The 20,528-nt window shown below is 38.1% G+C and overlaps 1 protein-coding gene across 3 annotated transcripts in view; it reads left to right on the forward strand.

Annotated features, from left to right (window-relative positions):
• NRXN3 (neurexin 3) overlaps window positions 1-20,528 on the forward strand; it is a 2,132,730-nt gene that overhangs the window by 713,671 nt on the left and 1,398,531 nt on the right. For all 3 annotated transcript variants that reach the window (XR_011169070.1, XM_069092330.1, XM_069092331.1), the window contains exons 7-8: window positions 8,048-8,486; window positions 17,750-18,133. Coding sequence is in view for 2 of the 3 variants with exons in the window: in XM_069092330.1 (XP_068948431.1) it covers window positions 8,048-8,486; window positions 17,750-18,133 (823 nt within the window). In the remaining variant the exon portion in view is untranslated. The remainder of the gene's footprint in view (window positions 1-8,047; window positions 8,487-17,749; window positions 18,134-20,528) is intronic.

Genomic DNA, 20,528 nt, shown 5'->3' on the forward strand with positions numbered 1-20,528 from the left:
GGACACATATTCCAAAAGACCCATGTATGAATCTAGCTTCTGACATTTACTACTCATATGACCATGCAAAAATTTTTTAACCTCTGAGAGCCTCAATTTCTTCATCTATAAAGCAAAAATTATACAGGGTGTCATAAAAGTGTTAGTGAAGTTTTAAGCTATTTTTGTTTAAATAAGCTTCACAATACATAAGCTCATATAAGCTTAAATAGCTTAAAACTTGATTAAAACTTTTGGGATACCCTGTAGTCAGTCAATAAACATTTATTAAATACCTACTATGTGCCAAACACTAGTTATACAGGATAAGGGGAAAAGAGTTTCTGCCCTTGAGGAACTCACAAGTTGTGCTTTCTTACAGCTTATTGTGAGACTAAAATGAATGAACAATGCTTTGACAACTTTAATGTATTATTGAAGTAAAAAAAAAGAATGCGGGGAAAAGCATCCTGGAAGAGTGGTCAGAGAGCTGGTCTAAGTCAGAAAGGTCTGAGTTAAATTTCTTCCTTTGCTATGTATAGGCTGTGTGACATTAGCCAAATTATTTTACCTTTCAGTGTCCCTTGAGAACTAATTTTTAAAGATTATAAATTTCAAAGAAGGTTAAAATCTGCACTGATAGAGAAATTTTCTCCCTTGGAACTTCTTATACTTCTCCACCTTGCCTCTACAAAGTTCCAGCCCCAAATAATTTTCATTCTTGTTCTTCCTCTTCTTCTCCTCCTTATTTCTCTTCCTTTTTTTTCTTCTTCTTCTTCATCTTCTTTGTCTCTTCCTTCTCTTCCTCCTTCCTTTCTTTTACAGAACCTGACACATAATGAGTGTTTAACAAATGCTTACTGACTTAACTTAGAAGCCTTACAGTGAAAGAAAAAAGAGAGATAAATATATTCAGAAGGTAGCAGGATCACAAAAGGTATATTTGTGTATTTGTGAACAGAGGAGAAGTAACCAGTAAAGAGGAAGAAGGAGGGACAGAGAGGGAGAGACACACAGAGAGAAAAGCACAGAGAGACAGAGACATGGAGAGAAACACAGAGACAGAGGCAGATAGATAGACCGACACACATAGTGACAGAAATACAGAGACAAGAAGACAGAGAGAAAAAGAGAGTCATAAAAGAGATAGAAATGGAGACAGAAAGGCAAAGAGAGAGACACAGATAGACACAGAGGCATGTATAAAGGGAGACAGAGAGAACAATATATAGAGAGAGACAAAGACAGTAAGACTAAGCAAGGGATTTTTAGTGTGAGGTTTCAGAGATGGAAGGGAATGAGATCATGTTCAGAAGTGAAAGGATTAACTCTGTTAAGAAGGAATACTTCCTTTATGTAGCTGAAAGAAAGGAGAAAGCTAGTGAAGAAGTTTAAGGATACAGAGGTAGGGAATTGAGGGAGTTTGTATCACGTGACCTCAATCTTCTAAATAATGTAGGAGGTAAAGTCATCTGCTGAGAGCATTGAGTGGGGAAGCAGAGTTGGATGATTGAGGAAAAAAGATCAATGTCTGCAACACCATCGTGGAATACACAGCAAAGTCAATGAGATGTGCATAAAAAGGATGACTATGTATGAGATAGGGCCCAGTGAAGGTTAGATAACCCAAATCTCTTGAAGACTCAGTTGGAAAGATGTTATTTTCTCAATCAGAATGTTTGACAGATGAGGAGTAGGAGCAGAGGAGGCAGATGCTAAGAGTTACCAGGAACTAGAGGTTAGAAAAGTGTAGTTATGAACAGTGGAGTATCATGAAAACAAATTAGTGTGGAACAGAAGGTACTATTATTTATGAGGCCATGAACAGGATTCACAGGCTGGAAAACTAAGGAAGAGTCAAAAGCCTCAAAATAATAGGTTGGAAAGTTGGTTTGTGATAAAAGGATAATGGATAAGAAAATTGAAAGAATAAGAGATTGTGTTTGGGACTTCAGGGTGCAAAAGAAGTATGTAGTATTGGGGTGGCAAGGTAGCACAATGAATGGAACACTGGCCCTGGAGTCAGGAGGACCTGAGTTCAAATTTGACATCAAACACTTAACACTTACCATACTAGTTGTGTGACTTTGGGCAAGTTACTTAACCCCAATTGCCCTGCCTTCCCCCTCCAAAAAGCCAAAAAAAAAGTATATGGTATGATCTCTACTGTAACAGAAATTACAACTATTTACTGAGACAATAATTGAATGTGTGAAAAAAGTAGAGCATTTCTACTTAAGTACCAACATGTGTGGCCATAAGAGTTAAGGGAGGACTGGAAAGAGAAAGGTCAATGTTATAATATCTAGTAATCATTCCAAGAGAATATAAAAGAAAATCTGAGCTGAGAGGTACCGGAATCAGTCAATAAACATTTATTTTGCAACAGACACTGTGTGAAGCACTAAGGATACAAAGGAAGGTAAAAAAAGACCTTACTCTCAAGGAGCATCTAATGGGGGAAACAACATGCAAATGACTATGTAGAAACAAGCTATATACAGCATAAATTGGAAATAATAAATGAGGGGAAGGCACTAGAATTAGGAGAGATTGCTAAAGGGTTCCTGTAGAAGACAAAATTTTAACTGGGACCTGCAGAAAGTCAGCTGGCAGAGATGAATATGGGAAACATTCCAGGAATGAGAGACAGTCAGTGAAAATGCCTGGATTCTGGAGATGTAGTATGTTGTTTGAGGAATAGCAAAGAGACCAATGTCACTGCATTGAAGACTATGTGGAAATGGGGATATTATAAGGTGTGAGAAGACTGGAAAAATATGTGTGTGTGTGTGTGTGTGTGTGTGTGTGTGTGTGTGTGTGAAAGGTTTGAATGTCAAGCAGAAGACTTATATTTGATCTTTCTGGTGAAAGGGAGCCTCCAGAGTCCATTAAGTAAGGAGGGACATGATCACTCCTGCAATTTTTCCAATGGGCAACCAATCATCAAACATTTATTAAGCACTTACTATGCACCAGGTACTTTGCTAAGACCTGGTGAAATAAAGACAAAAAATGAAACAGTCCTTGTCCTTAAGAAGCTTACATCCTCTCGGGGGAAACTATAAGTCTTTATGTAAATATCATAACATGCAAAATATGCAATGAAATTTTGGGAGGGAACACAGGTTCTGAAGAATTTTAGTAGCAAACTGAAGAGTTTATATTTGATTTTAGAGGTAATAAGGTTCCATGGAGATTATTGAGTATGTGTATGTGTGTGGGGGAGTGATGGGATTGGGATCAGATTTGTACTTTGGGGAGATGTTTGAAGTAGGAAGGCCAAATAGAATGTTATTACAATAGTCCAGGAGAGATAATGAGGTTCTGAACTAGGGTGGTAGCTCTGTGAATGGAAAGAAGGGAACCTGTAAATAAATTGTACAGATAGAAATTACATGATCTGTCAATTTATTGAATATGTGGTCATTTCAAAGGAGGAGTTAAGAATGAAAATAAGGTTGTGAATCTGGGTGACTGGAAGAAGGGACTTGTGCCCTCAAATTCAGACAAATTCAGAAGAGGGGTAGGTTTTTTGGGAAAATAATGAGTTCTGGTTTGGACATGTTACAGTTGAGACACTTGTATTCAGTTTGAAATATCTAATAGGCAGTTGGTAAAGTGGGACCAGAGATCATGAAAGATACTAGGGCTAGACATATACGGGAAATCCTCAGTATAGAGATGGTAATGGAACCTATTGCAACTGATACATTCACCAAGTAAAGGAATATAGAAAGAGGACCCAGGACAGAGCCTTGGAGTATACCCACAGTTAATAGGCATGATATAGATGACGAATAAATAAAATTTGGTGTAGATTTTTTTTACCCTATAAAGAGAAGAAAGATATAGCATGATGTCTACCAGGAATTTTAGGATCAAGTGAGCATTTTTTAAGTATGGGGAAGATAGACAACAGGAAATGATCCAAATAGATTGGAGAGGTTAGAGATAAGAGTTATAGTTAGGGAAATCTGTTGGAGAAGATGGGAAGGGGATAGTATCAAGGGTACATGCAGAGAGATTGGCATTGGCAAGGACAAGGACCATTTCTTCAAGACTGGACTGAAGAAATAGCAGTATGTATGTTAAAATGATATTAAAAAGGGAGGAGAAAAGAAAGAACTCTACAAATGTCATGAGTGTGTGTGTGTGTGTGTGTGTGTGTGTGTGTGTGTGTGAAGCTCCTCATCTGAGTGGAGGGCAGAGGGACTATGGGAGGTGTGACTCAATTAGGGAGAAATAGAATGCAATGAGGTTCCAGTTGAAATTAGATAATAACATAAAATTTGTAGTGGACCCAATCAGGATAATTTCATGATTTTCTTAAGTTCCATTCAGTAGTACATGAATAGGAATGAAGGAGGGAGATGGTAGGAATAATCCAGGTTCAAGGTTTGGCAAGACATGATTTGCAGTAGGATAAAATTGACAGAAATCTGAGGGATTTCAGATTAGAGGACTGAGTTTTCATTACCTATAAACCATTATGTTTGAGACATTAAATATCAGTTTAGGAGGCAGGTCTTATTTAGAGATCTTCCTGTCTGTATAACCTCAGAGGACCAGGTACTGAGTCTAGTCTCTTGCTGGCCCAAGTCATGAAGTCTAACTGTGTAAGACATTTGTGTTCCACATTTCAAATCTTTTCTACTCCCTGGCCAAAGTGAATACCCTCTTCCCCTGCCTATATTAATTCATGCCTCTATTCTGGCACTTAGTTACTACTGAAATAACTCCCCTTCTTATTTGTTGTCTGCCAGAGGGCCTGAATTCCCCTTTGATTTATTCCTGGGGTCTCCTCCAAGCTCCCTAACTTTGGGCAAATCTCTTACCCCCTGTTGACCTCATTTTTCTCATTGACAGAATGAAGGACTTAAGCTAGATGATCTCTGGTTTCTTTCCGTTTTGAAATCCTATAATCCTATGACTGGGCCTCAAAGGCATTCTGCCTCTCTGGGATGGGATAGAAAAAGTAATCTTCATTATTCAGTACTCATGATCCTTTGGACCAAACCTGTGATTCCATTTATTTATGGAACTTCCAGGAAGGATGTTACCTCTACCAGTACAAGTCAGCACTTCCTGTTCAATCTGGAGTCTTAGAGATCCTCCTAGGATACTGAGGTTAAGTGACTCACTTGTCCAGGGTCCTCAAGCCAGAATGTGTCAGCAGCAGGACTTGCCCCAGGTCTTCCTGACTTCAGGTCTAGCTCTTAATCCACTATGGCCAAAACCATTGCCACTTTAATCATTCATTGGTCATTAACTTTTTTTTTTAAAGCAATTGGGGTTAAGTAACTTGCTCAAGGTTACATGGCCAGTTATTTTGTGTGGGTGCCAAGTATCTGAGACCAGAACTGATCCTGGGTCTCCTGATGCCAGGGCCGGTGCTCTTACTCACTGGTCATTAACTTTTAACAATTAATTATTTAAAATTTTGTTGCTTGTTTCAGTTATGTCAATACTTTGTGACTCCGTCTGGGGTTATCTTAGCAAAGATACTGCATGGTTTGCCATTTCCTACTCTAGCTCATTTAACAGATGAGGAAACTGAGGCAAAGAGGGTTAAGTACTTGGCCAGGGTCATATAGCTAGTAAGTGTATGAGGTCAGATTTGAACTCAGGTCTTCTTGACTCCAAGCCCAGAGTTTGTTCTATCCACTGTGCCGCCTGACTACTCTCAATCTTTTGATATAAAAGTAAACATTCAAAATAAAGGTAGGGAAGATAATGGACTTTTACTATTTTCATTATTCTATCAGATTTTATTATTCCCAAAAAATAACATTGTAGAGTAGGAGGATGAAAAGGATAGGAATTGGAGCAATGACTCACTTCTATTGTATTTTTTCCATGAGTTTACATTGCTGGTGCAATTGTTATGAGATCCTACAATATGTACTCTCTACATGTGGTCATCCTATCAAAACTTTAAAATAGGAAGATTCTGGGGCCTTTTTGTGGGTGATTTTAATTTGACACTTAATATTAAATATGAAACTCAGAGCTACTGAAAATGAAATTTCTCAAAAATCTGAACTCAGTGATAATGTCAGGTCTTTCATCTCATGGAAATAGAGTAAGGTGCAGGTTGCCAGTGTAAACATCCCCATGCTTTTATATTGGAAAATTTAATGACAGCAGATGTATTCCATTTGCCTACATGCTGGAGCGGGTTGATAATTCTATCAGTTTGGAGTTAGAGATTCATTGAAGAGTCCCACATGGACTCTGTCTCCCAACAGAATGATACCTAAACTGGGGTGAGTTAGGGCAAAGGATAGAAGAGTTATTCTCTTTACCTTTGAGAATATAATCAGGAATGACGCACATTATACTGAAGGGAATTATGTCAGAATGATCTGCTCCATGGACTGGTAATGCAGAAAAACCTCTCTATGACGCTTCTGTGGGGGATTAGGAATAAAAGATAACTTCTTTAGAGTTACATCAGGCTTTGACTGGTGGTAGTAATTTTTTTTGAGTAATATTTTTTAAGCTGTTGTTATTTAGTAATTTTTCAATAATGTCACACTCCTTGTGACCACTGTTGGGGTTTTCTTAGCAAAGATCCTAGAGTGATTTGCCATTTTCTTCTCCAGCTCATTTTATAGATGAGGCATGCAGGCTTAAATGACTTACCCAGAGTCACACAGCTAGTAAGTGCCTGAGGCTGGATTTGAACACGGAAAGATGAACCTTTCTGACTTCAGGCCTGACACTCTATCCACTTGCCCACCTAGCTGCCCCATTTTAAGCTGTGGATGCATACAAGTAGAATGCATATTCAATCATAGCCATTCTGTCTCTTGGTATTGGGGCCCCTGGGACAAACTCAGTATAAAAGGTCATAAACCCACAGATTAAGAACTAGAAGAAACGTTAGGAGAATCCAACACTCTTATGTTACAGAAGAGAAAACTGAGGCACAGATATTAAGTGACGTGTTCAGTGTCATATACTGGTAAATCCAGCACTCTATCCAGTACTCTGTTATTTTTTTGTTGGTTTGGGTGGGATTTGAGTCTAAGTGACTGCTCTTCCCAGAGCTGTCCAATAGTTGTGTTAACTCTCAACTCAGCTAAATGCAATAGGGAAAACCCAACTCTATGTTCCTATCTCCCATGGATCTTGATACCCCTGGTTTGCAAGTGCTATTGGGGACTGATTCTCAATCCATTACTTATCTGGGATGCCTGAGAATTGTGCTGCCCACACAGCTAGGACAGGACCTGATCTGGAAGAGAAGCATTTTTCCTGAGGATGCTGTTCTTTGTTTTGTTCTTTCCCAATACTAACTATTCAGACACTAGGAGACTTTCTTCCTTGGAGACTTTCTCCCTTCCACTTACCGGGGAATAAGATCACTACTGTGAGGAAGCACTCTCCCCACTTCTAACCACTTTGGGGCAAAACACTCCAGTGACCCTTCCTAGATATAGTTTTGAATATAAAAATAACAATAATATTATTACTACTAATAATAACTATTACTATTTGGCAGGCATTGCTAAACCCTTTATAAATATTATTGTGTTTGATCCTTACAGCAATCCTGGAAGGTAGGTGCTATTATTATCCCCATTTTACAGATGAAGAAACTGAGACAAACAGAAGTTAAGTGATTTGTTGCAGAGTCATGTGACCAGTAACTATTTAAGACTGACTGGATTTGAACTCAGGTCCTTCTGATTCTAAATCTAGCCCTCAATCCACAGCACCATGTAGCCCCAAAGCTATCCCTAACATTGCTTAAGTCAAAAAATAAAGCATTACAATTACATATGAACCTTGTCTTTTGTGTTATGTTCTGATTCTTCGTAGAAGTTTAAGGAATTGGGCAGAAAGGAGAGAGAAATATAGGGACTGAGAAAATTGATTCAAGGCTCAGTGTGCTCTCCAAGGTCCCCTAAGACTCTCTTTTATGTCCTTGTGTAATATCATTGCAGAGTGTAGTGCCCTAAAGCCTCATCCTGATGTTTCTCTCTGAAGCCTAACTAGCAATAGAGAACTATTGTGTGCAACACTGATTCATGTGGTATTTCTGTTTGATCTCTGACAGGTTGTTTATAAGAATAACGATATCCGTCTGGAGCTGTCGCGCTTGGCCAGGATTGGTGACACCAAGATGAAAATATATGGCGAGGTGGTGTTCAAATGTGAAAATGTGGCCACACTGGACCCCATTAACTTTGAGACCCCTGAGGCTTATATCAGCCTTCCCAAGTGGAATACCAAGAGGATGGGCTCAATCTCCTTTGACTTCCGTACAACGGAACCCAATGGCCTCATTCTTTTCACCCATGGCAAGCCCCAGGAGAGAAAGGACTCCAGGAGCCAAAAGAACACCAAAGTAGACTTCTTTGCTGTTGAACTGCTAGATGGCAACCTCTACCTGCTCCTTGACATGGGTTCTGGCACCATCAAAGTGAAAGCCACCCAGAAGAAAGCAAATGATGGAGAATGGTACCATGTGGATATTCAAAGAGATGGCAGATCAGGTAGGAGAAAATGAAGGTGTGTGGTGGGTGAGGTTCAGAGTAAAGTATAAATAGTCATTCTGATCTACAGTCTCCTGGTAACCTATTCCCCAATTCTTAGTCCACTTTACTGGTTTTTCATGTTCCCTTTGAGTATTATTTTAGGTGTTTATTTCTGAACCAGACCCTTAGCCCATTTGTAGCTTGGATTCTCCTTCTTCTGGTCACATATTAATTATACTATCCAATTTTAGCTATGCCCCCATTAGTCCTTAAACTGGACATAAATTTTAAAATACTGTATATGCGTTTCCCACTACAAAGAGACTGTCATGACATTTGTGTTGGTTTCTTTTCCCCTTCTCATTGCCATGAAAACCAGTTGTGAGATTACAGATGCCAGATCAGGTGATTTTTACATTACAGTGGCTTCATAGTGCAGTAGTTTATGCAACAGATATACCCTTCAATAATTGGCAAAAGTCATGTTGTTGAGAAAATTATGACAAGAAAGGGAAAAGCAAATTGATTTTTCCTGAAGTCATGTTCAATTTAAAGCCTTGCTTTAGAGTGAAAGCCTATATTTCACTCTTTGCTCAGACCTCACTAACTCTCCCTTCCTCCTCATAACCTTTTACATTTAGTTTAAATGGCTTTGCTTGTTTCTGCAGCCTCAGATCAAACAAGCCTGCCTGGGGCAATACACAACCACTCTGGAACAATAACAAAGAGAGGGGAAAAAGAGGCTAATATGGAATCTGGGGTTTCTGAATACCTGACCAGTCTTATTCTGGCTCCTTCTGAGCCATTGCAAACTTAAGGGCCTGTTAATGTTATAAGAAAGGTAATCATTTCCCCAGGATCTTTATCCTATGAATCCCTTACTAATTTGACCTAATTTCTCATTCAGGTATTATAGAGGCAGGAAGAAGTGCTATTTTAGGGTCACTAATATGGCTCCTAGAGTCCCACTTTACATATGAGCATCCAGAAAAAAAATAAAATAGACTACCCTAGGTTAAAGGAATCCATTGAGTCAATGCCCATTCAGAACCATAATACATAAGCCTGTAAAAGCATTTAAAACATGATGATTAATCAGATTGCATAGTAAGGAAGTGACAGTAAAGTAACTCTCCATGTATACATGGGATATATTTTCCTATAGGTTACTATACTATCAGCAAAGATGGACACACAGAAAATACCCCTCAATAGTTTATATTCATTGAAATCATACATATAGGAAACATGCATGGCCAGAAAACATGCATGCAGGGGTACATGCCAGGGACCAGTTTGGTTGAAATACATGTGTGGAGGATATGCATTTCAGGATACATCTAGCCTGGCTGAATGTCCTCATGCTGCTTTCTATACAGAATTGAGCCTCATGTCTCCACTGTGCTAGGCATCTTCCTTTACTGGTGATGTTATTGAGTTATTAAGCTCTCCCTTAGTACCATCTGCTTGGCTTTAGTTCTTAAGGGACATCTACCTGCTCTCTGCTGGTGTGCAGTGGATAGAAAACCTTTTCCTTATAAGGGCTGACTGACACCCTTTTAGTGCATAGTTGAGGCTGTCAGCCAATATATCCAGAAAGGAAACCTACAACAAAGTCAATAGGATTTCCCAGACTAGGATCTTTTTTTTTTCTTTATAATTATTCTTTGTCTGATGCTAATTTAATGTCCATAATCCTGTGGAGCTGTCCATAAAATTCCTTTTTATTCCATTCAATCCCTGATTATGAGCTTATCCTGGGAATTCTGTTTAAGGAATCGTCCTCCCACATACATACATACATACATGCACACACAGAAAAGGTATGGAGGCTGGGGATTGAATTCATTCCCATGATCTTTTTTGATTGGCATGCAAATGAAGGTAAGAGACAGAACAGAAGCTGAATGAAGCTGGCTAGTTCCATATTCTTGTCTTTATTATTCATATCTGCTGCATTCTAGCTAGTCCCAAACCATAAAGATCTCCTATCACTAAAATTACTGTGGTTTGTAAGGGCAAACTCCTCTGGTGAGAATTTATTCATTCCATTCAAATCAACAAACATGTGCTAATTATCCCCAATGTGCAAAACACTGAGGTCATTTTCATTCTATATGCAGGCTTATGCTTTTGGTATGGTGAGAGGAAGCACTACTCCACCCAATGGGATCCATAGCTATACTGTTTAGGATGACTATGTTTTGATGGGACAGCTTTATGGCAACAGCAATAAGCATTGTTGCCCATAGGAGAAGTTGAATGTGCTATGCGCAGAGGACATTTGGGCAGCAGATTGCAGTGCTGCACTATTTGATGCTCAGTAGGAAGGTTTATTGATTGACTGAAACTTGACTGGAGAAAAGAGACTTCAAATTAAATGTTTTATTTTTTGCTGAACAAGAATGAACAGTTTGGTTTTTATACTTTAAGAAAAAAATATAATTTATCTGAAGGTTCAAATCTCCTCTTTTACCATAAAGAAGATAAAATACAGGCAAAGAAGAGGGAAACACTGTCATAAGAAGAACTTATTTGGGTATCCACAATCTCAGCTGTCATAGGAACTTAGATTCAGACCTGGAAGGGACCTTAGATGTTATCTGTTAAGTCACTAGAGGTTTTTTTTTCCATGATTAATGACTTCTGTGGCATGTCATCTTGAGGTCTTTAGCAATCTTTGTTAAAAGTAAGGGTAGAACAAATATAAATCCATTAATTTTGTTTCCCCTTATACTTTTTCTTCCCAAAGGTAATGATTGGTTTTGAATAAGAAATTCTACTTTGTTTACATCTTATGGTCACTGATTAATGAAAAGTGTATTTTTATTTTATAAGCATTCACAAATTTGATTTGCATTTCACACAAGGGAGTAAGATTCAATCGATATTTTTGGATGCTAATAATTACAACCAAAGCATGAAAACTTATTTAGACAAATAAATGACTGGCCTTAAAAATAAGTAAGAGTAATCAGAAACACAATTTGTGAAATTTTCAATTATGTTTTCCTTCTTTTGGGTATTACATAGTATTTAATGCTAATCTCTAATATGTTAAGGCTTTATTATTTCTCTGCTCTGGGACCTTCATCTGCCAAACAGATTAGAAAATAACCTATCTTTAAGTAGATAAGTCTTAGGAAATTGCAAAGGGATCAGAGAGATTAAATAATTTACCTACATTATAAATAGTTAGCCAGTGTCAGAGTCTTCCTCATTCCAGTTCTAGCACTTGTTCTCCTGTCCCTTATTAATCTCTACTATCTTTAGAAAAATATAGGTACCTACAATCCCTCTCCTATAATTCCCTCCATCCTTCTTTTCCTCATATGGAATCTTTTTTCTTTAGTAAATCTTAAGAATGGAATACTTTAGATGCAAACCCCCTCATCTGAATGGAATTATTTGGAAGCCATGTTTATATATATATATATATATATATATATATATATATATATATATAATTTCAAGATTTAAAAAGTCTCAAAGTAGGAAATTAAGAAGCATGGCTTCTAAATTATTTCATTTGGACAAGGGGGTTTGCATCTAAATTATTCCATTCCTAAGATTTGCTAAATATATACACACATCTAGAAATCTTGCTAATAAAGACCAGAAAATGACCAGTTCATAAACTAAAAATAAAAAAATTCAGGAAGTACTTAGGGATCCAAATAAAATAATAATGTTTCTATAATGCTATAATTACATAGTACAAAGTATAACTTTTGGCTAGATGGCAAATGACTCCTATGGCAAGTATTCTTAACCTTTTTTGTGTGTATATGAGGTTGTCAGCTTTGATAATCTAGTGAAGCCTATGGACCTCTTCTCAGAATACTGTTTTTAATGTATAAAATAAAATACATGGAATTCTAAAGGAAACTACTTATAGTGAAATGCTATTATCAAACATTTTTAAAAGTTGTAGATCCCACGTAAAGAACCCCTCCTCTATGGAAATGTTAAGGGCAAAGGAAAGACCACAGGTAAGAGAGAAGACAGTGTCAAAGACATCTATTATCATTTGTACCAGTTGGATGTTTGAAAGAAAAACGTCTTAATAAGACCATTGTAGAAAGCAACAGTGATTTAGATAGATTTCCCATGATTAGTAAATATTGTGGAAGAGAGAAGTGGATGCTGAATGAAGGACACACACACACATACACACACATACGCACAGACACATATGTCTTAAACCTCCAATAGGCTTATTTATTTACACCTAACCTGAGTAATAGTAGTAGAATCCCAGCAGAGCCTTTACTGAGGGATCCCAAGGATAGGCCCAGAAATCTAGACTTTCCATATTTGGGTGAAAGCGTGGGCTCTACATTGATATGTATATGAAAAGTAGGATTTGATAGACTACCACCAAATCCATGGAATTGCAATACATTTCATAATGTTTTTAGTGGTGCTAGTTATGGATGAAATTTAAACATTTAAATATCTAGGCCAGGTTTGCCAGAGGTATGGCAGTCATAGTGTTGCCTTGTTGCTGCCCCTATGTTACTACTATTATCTCTGACAATGTTCTTCCTTTCCCTTCTACCCTTTTACTTGACAATTTAAGATTATAGGGTCATTGATCTAGAGTCAAAAGTATCTCAGAGTTCCCCTACTTCAACCCCTTTACTTTATGGATGAGGAAATGGAAGTTCAATTAAGTTAAATGACTTGTACAAGGTCTCTCATATAATGAATGTTAGAAATTAAGTCCTTTGACTCCAAATTTAACAATTATCCACCCCACCGTGATCCTTCCATGTGTACTCCATAAGTACCATGCCCAGTAAGCAAGCTTGTTCTTAATTCTTTATTGATCTTGGGAGACTTAGAGAGCTTTGAATACAAAACACAATTAGTCCATGTTAGATCCTCTATGACATGTAATGACACATGAGACATGGACCCCACCATTATGGAGTTCAATAAATATATGAATGTATTACAACCTGTTGTGTATTTTGTAAGTTCCTTAAAGAATTGTGGAATCTCACATAGTTTAGAGCTCGATAAGTTCTTGGAAGGCATCTAGTTCAGGGCCATAATCACATTAGGTTTTTTGGGGGAGATAAGGTATTGCCTCATTTTGCAATGCCCTTCTTCTAACCCCTTTTTACTTAAATTTTTATGTGTTTCATGACTGTTTCTAGTTTGGATGAGATGGATTCACAAGTGAATTTTACCAAACAGTTTGCAAAAATACAGTTTGCAAAAAAACAGTTTGCAAAAAAAAAATGTTCTAACATAATTCAACCCCCATGTTTAATAGATGAAGCAAATGACTCTAGAGATGTCATTGCTTGGTCCAAATGGAAAAAGGCATATACATAAGGGAATGGAAACTGCACAAGAGATAAAAATGATATTATATGTGGAAGATTAGGGCCTAAATTTAAAACATTAACAATTAGAATAGAACAGAAATTTCTAAAAATAGAATGAACTGACTCAGGACACAGGGAATTACCCTATCACTGGAAAACTTTAAATAGAGGTAGAATGATTCCTTGATAGGGCTATTATAAATACAGAAATTTCTGCTAATGTATGGCTTGGACTAATCAATCTCTTAGGCTCTTTTCAATTGACATTCTGTGATTCTGATATTGTTCATGGAGTCTGAAAACTGTGCAGGATTTGTGCCTTGATTAGAAACTTTGGAGATTTCTGACTTTTGTTTGCTGGCTCCAATCAGTCCATCAGTTGATAAGTATTAATCTTACTATGTGTCAGGCTCTGTGCTTAGCGTTAGGGATACAAAGATGAAATGAATAAACAACAATCCTTGCCCTCAAGGAGCTCACATTCGAATGCAAGACAAAACATATAAATAGGTATTTAAACACACACACAAATATATATGTAAACATATACAATATAGATATATGTGTATGTATACACACATATATGTATATATTTTATATGTGTATATGTACATATACATATTAATATGTTTTGTGTACAAATTCATATATGTGTATATGTTAGATGTATTCAGTTTTGTTTTTCAGTTGTGTCTTACTCTTTGTGACCCCATTTGGCATTTTCTTGGTAGAGATACTGGAGTGCTTTACCATTTCCTTCTCAAGATCCTTTTATAGATAGAGCGTAACTGAGGCAAACAGGTTTAAGAGATTTTCATAGGATCACACAGCTACGAAATGTTTGAGGCCAGATTTGAATTCATGAAGATGAGTCTTCTGAACTCCAAGCCTGGCATTTTTTCCACTGCCCATCTATCTTCCTATATACATGATATATATTCATGTATGAATATCTTCAAATATGTATTATCTATATGTATCTATGTGTCTTATAGATATAGCTTAAAGTATATGTATTTCTTTATATACATATGTGAATAGTGTGGATACATATTACATATATGTATGTTATATCTATTATCAACCAATCTGTCTGTCTGTCTATCTATCTATTATAGGCTGAAAGTAATCTAAAAAGGCTAGGGACAGGTAGGTGGCACAGTGAATAGAACACCAAACCTGGAGTCAATAGGACCTGAATTCAAATTCAGCCCCAGATGCTTGACACTTAACTAGCTGTGTGACCTTGGACAAGTCACTTAACCCCAATTGCCTTGCTTTCCCCCCCTCCAAAAAAAAGGCTAAAGGTTGCCTATAGAAAGTGAGCTTTAAGGTGATTTTCAAAAGAATCCAGGGAAACTAAAGGACAGAGGTGAAGAGATAAAGCATTCTGCTTCTACTCCGCCATCTTGGCTACGCCCCCTGAGATAAAGCATTCTGGGTAGGCAAGACAGCCAGTGCAAAGATGGGAATTGGAGAGACCTCTTTGATGAACTTCAAATAGGCCAGCACACGTAGATTAGAACATGTGGAGTATGTAAAGTATAAGAAGACTGGGAGGGTAGGAAAGGGCCAAGTTATCCATAGTTTTTTTTCACTATATAACATTGCCTTAAAGAAACTATATTTTCTCATATGCTGAGTAGATAATGTTTTGTACATGGGAATCATGTCATAGTCATTTTTTAATTGATGGACTAATGTCCAACATGAGCTCCAGTGGTTGGCAATAGTCAGCATGTATATCAAAAACAATAAAATCCCTTTCCCCCAACATACCCTTTGATGTTTGAATAATTTAGTTTGCTACATCACCCAGGAAAGTTTTAATCACCAAAGCTCTACTGGGGATTAGAAAAGGATCAGAGTGACAGGACTGCCACCCAGGATGGATGGGCTTATGATGGCAGACAAAGGAGAGAAAAGAGATCTATTCAGCTCTTGTTTCTATTCTCTTTCCTTTGACAAGGAGAATAATCTTTGGACTTCAGAGGACAGAACAAAAAATGGCTAATAGGGAATTGAAAACCAAGATATGTCAGGAGATAGTAAGAAAACACCATCTCACCCTTGCATTTAGGTCTCTAGGCCAAGACAATTATATCCCAGGGCATTGGAAGACTGTGGTATGATCAACGAGCCCCTGAGCATCTGTGATCTTTGCAAGATCATGGAGATTGAGAGGCCTGGTGGAGGGCAAATGCCCTACATTTCCATCAAAGGGGGGGCTCTGCAAATGATAGGCCAGTGCATTTGTCTTAGTGAAAATTCTTGCATGTATTATAAAAGGAATGATGGATGAACATCTTGAAAATGAGTCGTTAAGTCTTTGTCTCAGAGAACTGATATCAAAACACATGTTCCTCTTCTCTGAGAAGTAGTAGAATTCAAATGCAGAATGTTACATGCATTTTCAAATGCTTTCATTGTTTCACAAAAACAATTTCCAAACAGAGCTAGCTAGAGTGGGAACTCATTAGACATATTCAAGAAAAAGTCTAGGTTAATACTTGTCAGAAATACTGTAGAGAGTACTCTTCTTTCCCCTGAGATTATCTTCCATTTAGACTGTATCTCTTATGTAGAATTATTTCTGTGTTATTTCTACTATTAGAATATGAATTCCTTCAAGTATGGGGTATTTTTGTCTTTCAAGTATCCTCATTCCCACCTTATTCCTACTTAGCACAATGATTGGCACATAGCAAGTATTTAATAAATGCTATATTGAGTGACTACAGGGTATGCTTTCAACTATAAGATTCTGTGGCTCCATAGTTCAATGACTTTTTGTGAAAATCAAAGGATTATTGATAGCATGTCAGAGTAGATAGTCAGCCTTAGAAATAGGAAGATCCAGTGTTCAAATTCTATCACCTTTGATATGTATTGGCTGTGTGAACTTGGACAAATAACTTTATTTCTCAATGTCCCAGGTGACTTTCAAACACTATAAATTGAAAAGCAGGTACTGATATGCACAGGAAATGGGAACTTTATCTTGGGGAATTCCCTTTCTAAGTGAAATCAAAGGTCCAGTTCCTCTAAAATAGAGGTTTTGAATCTTGGATCCACTGACCATCCAAGGATTTATTTTAGGGGATCCATGAATTTATTTTTTAATGTTTTGATAGCTATATATTAAATATAGTGTTTCTTTTGCAGTTTTATGTATTTTTATTTTATGTATTTAAAACATTATTCTGAGAGGGGGTCCCTAGGTTTCATCAGACTGTATAAAGGGTCTATCATGGCACCAAAAAGGCTAGGGAGATTTATTCTGAAAATTTCCACATTTTTTGGATATTTTGGTGTTTGTTAGAAAGGAACCATTAGAAAGTTTCTTAGATTCAACCCCATTCACAGTAATAATATTTACTCTCAGAGGAAGAAGCATTGTAGAGGAAGAAATCCTTAATCTAGAGACTGGTTATAATGGATATTCTATTACATCTCAACTGGTTCCTGAATTAATCAGAAGGAAAACTAGGAAAACTTCCATTTTCATAAGGAGAGCAGGTCATTTGCTACAGTCAGGTATTAATTCAAACAAATTGGTTGACCTTTTGTTTGAAGATAACAAAGCCTCATTTGGGAGGTACACTGAGGATGTGTGTGTGTGTGTGTGTGTGTGTGTGTGTGTGTACGTTTGTGTGATCATGGGTTTGAGACAAGCACTTAATAGACTTGTTCCCAGGTCACTGAGATTTCTCCCAGCACCCATTTGGTGTACCCTGTCCCAACTGCCAAAGATTGGAAACAGTCCCATGAAGAGTATCTTTCCTATTTATTTTCATTGTATATTGGTCTTTTTCTGGCAAGCCAGGATCTGGTCTCCAGAGCCCACCTACCTGGTACCTTTAACTCACTGAATGTCTGATTTGCCTGAACTGCCCTCTAAGCTGCTAACTCATGTCTGTTTCCCTTTCTCCCTTGTCTTAGGTACCATATCAGTGAACAGCAGGCGTACCCCATTCACAGCAAGTGGAGAGAGTGAGATCTTGGACTTGGAGGGGGATATGTACCTGGGTGGACTGCCAGAGAACCGTGCGGGGCTCATCCTCCCTACAGAGCTCTGGACTGCCATGCTGAATTATGGCTACGTGGGCTGCATTCGAGACCTGTTCATCGACGGACGGAGCAAGAACATTCGGCAGCTGGCAGAGGTGCAGAATGCCGCAGGGGTCAAGTCTTCCTGCTCCAGGCTTAGCACAAAGCAGTGTGACAGCTACCCCTGCAAAAACAATGCTGTTTGCAAGGATGGCTGGAATCGCTTCATCTGTGACTGCACTGGCACAGGCTATTGGGGGAGAACGTGTGAGAGGGGTAAGTCTCCCTTTAGCAAAGGATTTGCTAAATTAATTGGTTGTGGCAATATCCCCTAGATATCATTAACTTTGGAAATAAAAGCCCCTTTGTCTCAGATATGAGCTTTTTTTCATACCATCAATGGGCCCAACTGATTTCTAAGGTGTCTTTCTTCTAGTTTCTGAATTCTTGGAGTTGCTTTGCTGTGAATGGATGTCTAGAAGGGAAAGTTTGGGGCAAATACTATCTTTTCTCAAGTTGTGATTAAAAAAAATCTAGCACAAAGCACCAAAAAAATCTAGAATCTATTAACAGTAAACTGATACCACCACCCCCACTGGATATCTGGGTACACTGAATATATTGACTAAAACTGGACCTTTAGAGCTACAGTACTATGTGGCATCTTTCCTCTTACTACTCAGACTCCTTGTATCAGTACCGAATTAGAAAATTAGCAAAGAAGAAAAGAATTGTCTGGGACTTGGGCGTAGGAACTCTGACCTACAAGCAAGATCTGGATACATTCAATGAGAAATTCTGAAAAGTTAATCAGGCAGAATAGAGATTGTGGCTCATGAGTCATTAACTGTGTTGTGGTAGGATAATAGTGTAACAATTTTTAAGCTTACCTGTGTTAGACATTAAGGATTTAAAATAAACAATCTAAAAAGTAGGAAACAATTGCTGTCTTCCAGTAGTTTACAATCTAGTTCTAAATGGAGAGGCAAGAAATGCACAAAACCTTAAGAGAATGATCCAAGTACTAAGTGTTGTGTCACAGACTACAAGTTCTGCAGAAATACAGGAAGGAGAGTAGTTTTGATGAGGAAAAAATAAAGGGTTTCATCCTCCAAAGTCATTGATGAGTAGGCCTGATTATGTACTAGGGAACTGGTAGTGGGTTGCAATCCTTTACTCAGCCATGGGCTTTAAACTGGATCATCTGAGTCCTTTAGATTGTAAGCTCCTTGAGAACAGGGACTGTTATTTGCCCCGTATTAACTGATTTTCTATGAGTGCAACATAAGTTTCCCAGATGTCATTTGGCAATACCTGTACTACGAGATAGGATAAGGAGTATAAAAGAAAGATGGGGAGATAATGTGCCTCATCTAAAGAATTTAAATATTTGATTTAATTAAAATAATAAACAAGGGACTGATTAAGGGCGGGGAGGGAGGGGGGTTACCTGGAGTTCAAGTAGATGTTTTAGGGCTGGCTAATCTGCCAAGTTTATAGCATATCTTCAGATCTTCCTATGATGTGGTCTATTCCTTGTATTACAGTGACTCAGTTGGGAGGATAGGAAGGTTACTTGTCTTCAGAGATGCACTAAACAGTTATGGTACCAGTAAGATTGCTCCTCCTCCTTCAAAGACAATGGAAGAACTGAAGGTCACTGCAGGCTTCTTTGGTCTTTCTCTCTGGATCCTGCACCTCTCCCTGGCACCAGGGTTTCTGGGGACAGGCAGTAGGTAGCATATCTTGCACCAAGGTGTCTTCAAGATCACTTTCTCCAAGGGCAAACCAATGGAGTCAGTCCAAGATTTGCCAAATATAGTGGAAAGTCACAGAACATTTTTACATTGTCACTTCTGACTAGTCATTAAAAGCAGCCTGATTGGGGATATATGAGAGACAATTATTGCTGCTACAATGCAGCCAAGACATATCCATTCTGGGCCAAATAACAAGGAGCTTAGCAATATAAGACATTTTGATCCATGTGCTGCGAATCCCAGGTGATTGCATCAATTGCTTTTTGCCCCCTGCATTATGCTTGATATTATGCTCAGAACGAATTGATAGAGTACAAAAATAAGGGCACCCAGCTTAATAAACAAAGGAAGTGGAAATTCCCATTGGTGACATTTTCTTCATTGGACTCCGTTTTGTGGGAGATGTATGACCATGGGAATAAAGCAGTTTTTCTTTGGATTGCATCACTTGCTACTTGTGTGTTTTTCTTGTACCACCTTCCTATTTCCAGACCCTGATGCCAGTAATTCTCCACATCTTGTTGGGTTGAAAGGGAAAGAAACACATAAGCCATTTTGGAATAGGGGTATTGCCCCACAGAGAATGTGGTAGTCTGTGGGATGAGAGAAAGAAATTAGAGAGTGGGGTGTGGCCTGTTCTACCTCAGAGTACCTAAGGGGAAGTCGGAATCTGTGTGGAAGCATTGGGGCATTCCCATAGACATTTTGCTACCAGTAAATAGGGATATCATACATGTTGCCCCTCCTGCCTCACACCTCTGCTTTAGAAACTGAGAGGAGCAGAAGTATGGTCATGGATGAACATTTCTGTGGGCTTTTATGCCCAGGTGGTCCTGGGTACGGAGAGCATGCATCCACACAACTGGGTCCTGGGCGTGGAGAGCGTGCATCCACACAACTGGGTCCTGGGC

Source organism: Petaurus breviceps, unplaced genomic scaffold (assembly GCF_028583685.1).
Source record: "Petaurus breviceps papuanus isolate PSGF00001 unplaced genomic scaffold, PetGlider_PUasm1.0 189, whole genome shotgun sequence".
In the NCBI taxonomy this organism is placed as follows: domain Eukaryota; kingdom Metazoa; phylum Chordata; class Mammalia; order Diprotodontia; family Petauridae; genus Petaurus; species Petaurus breviceps.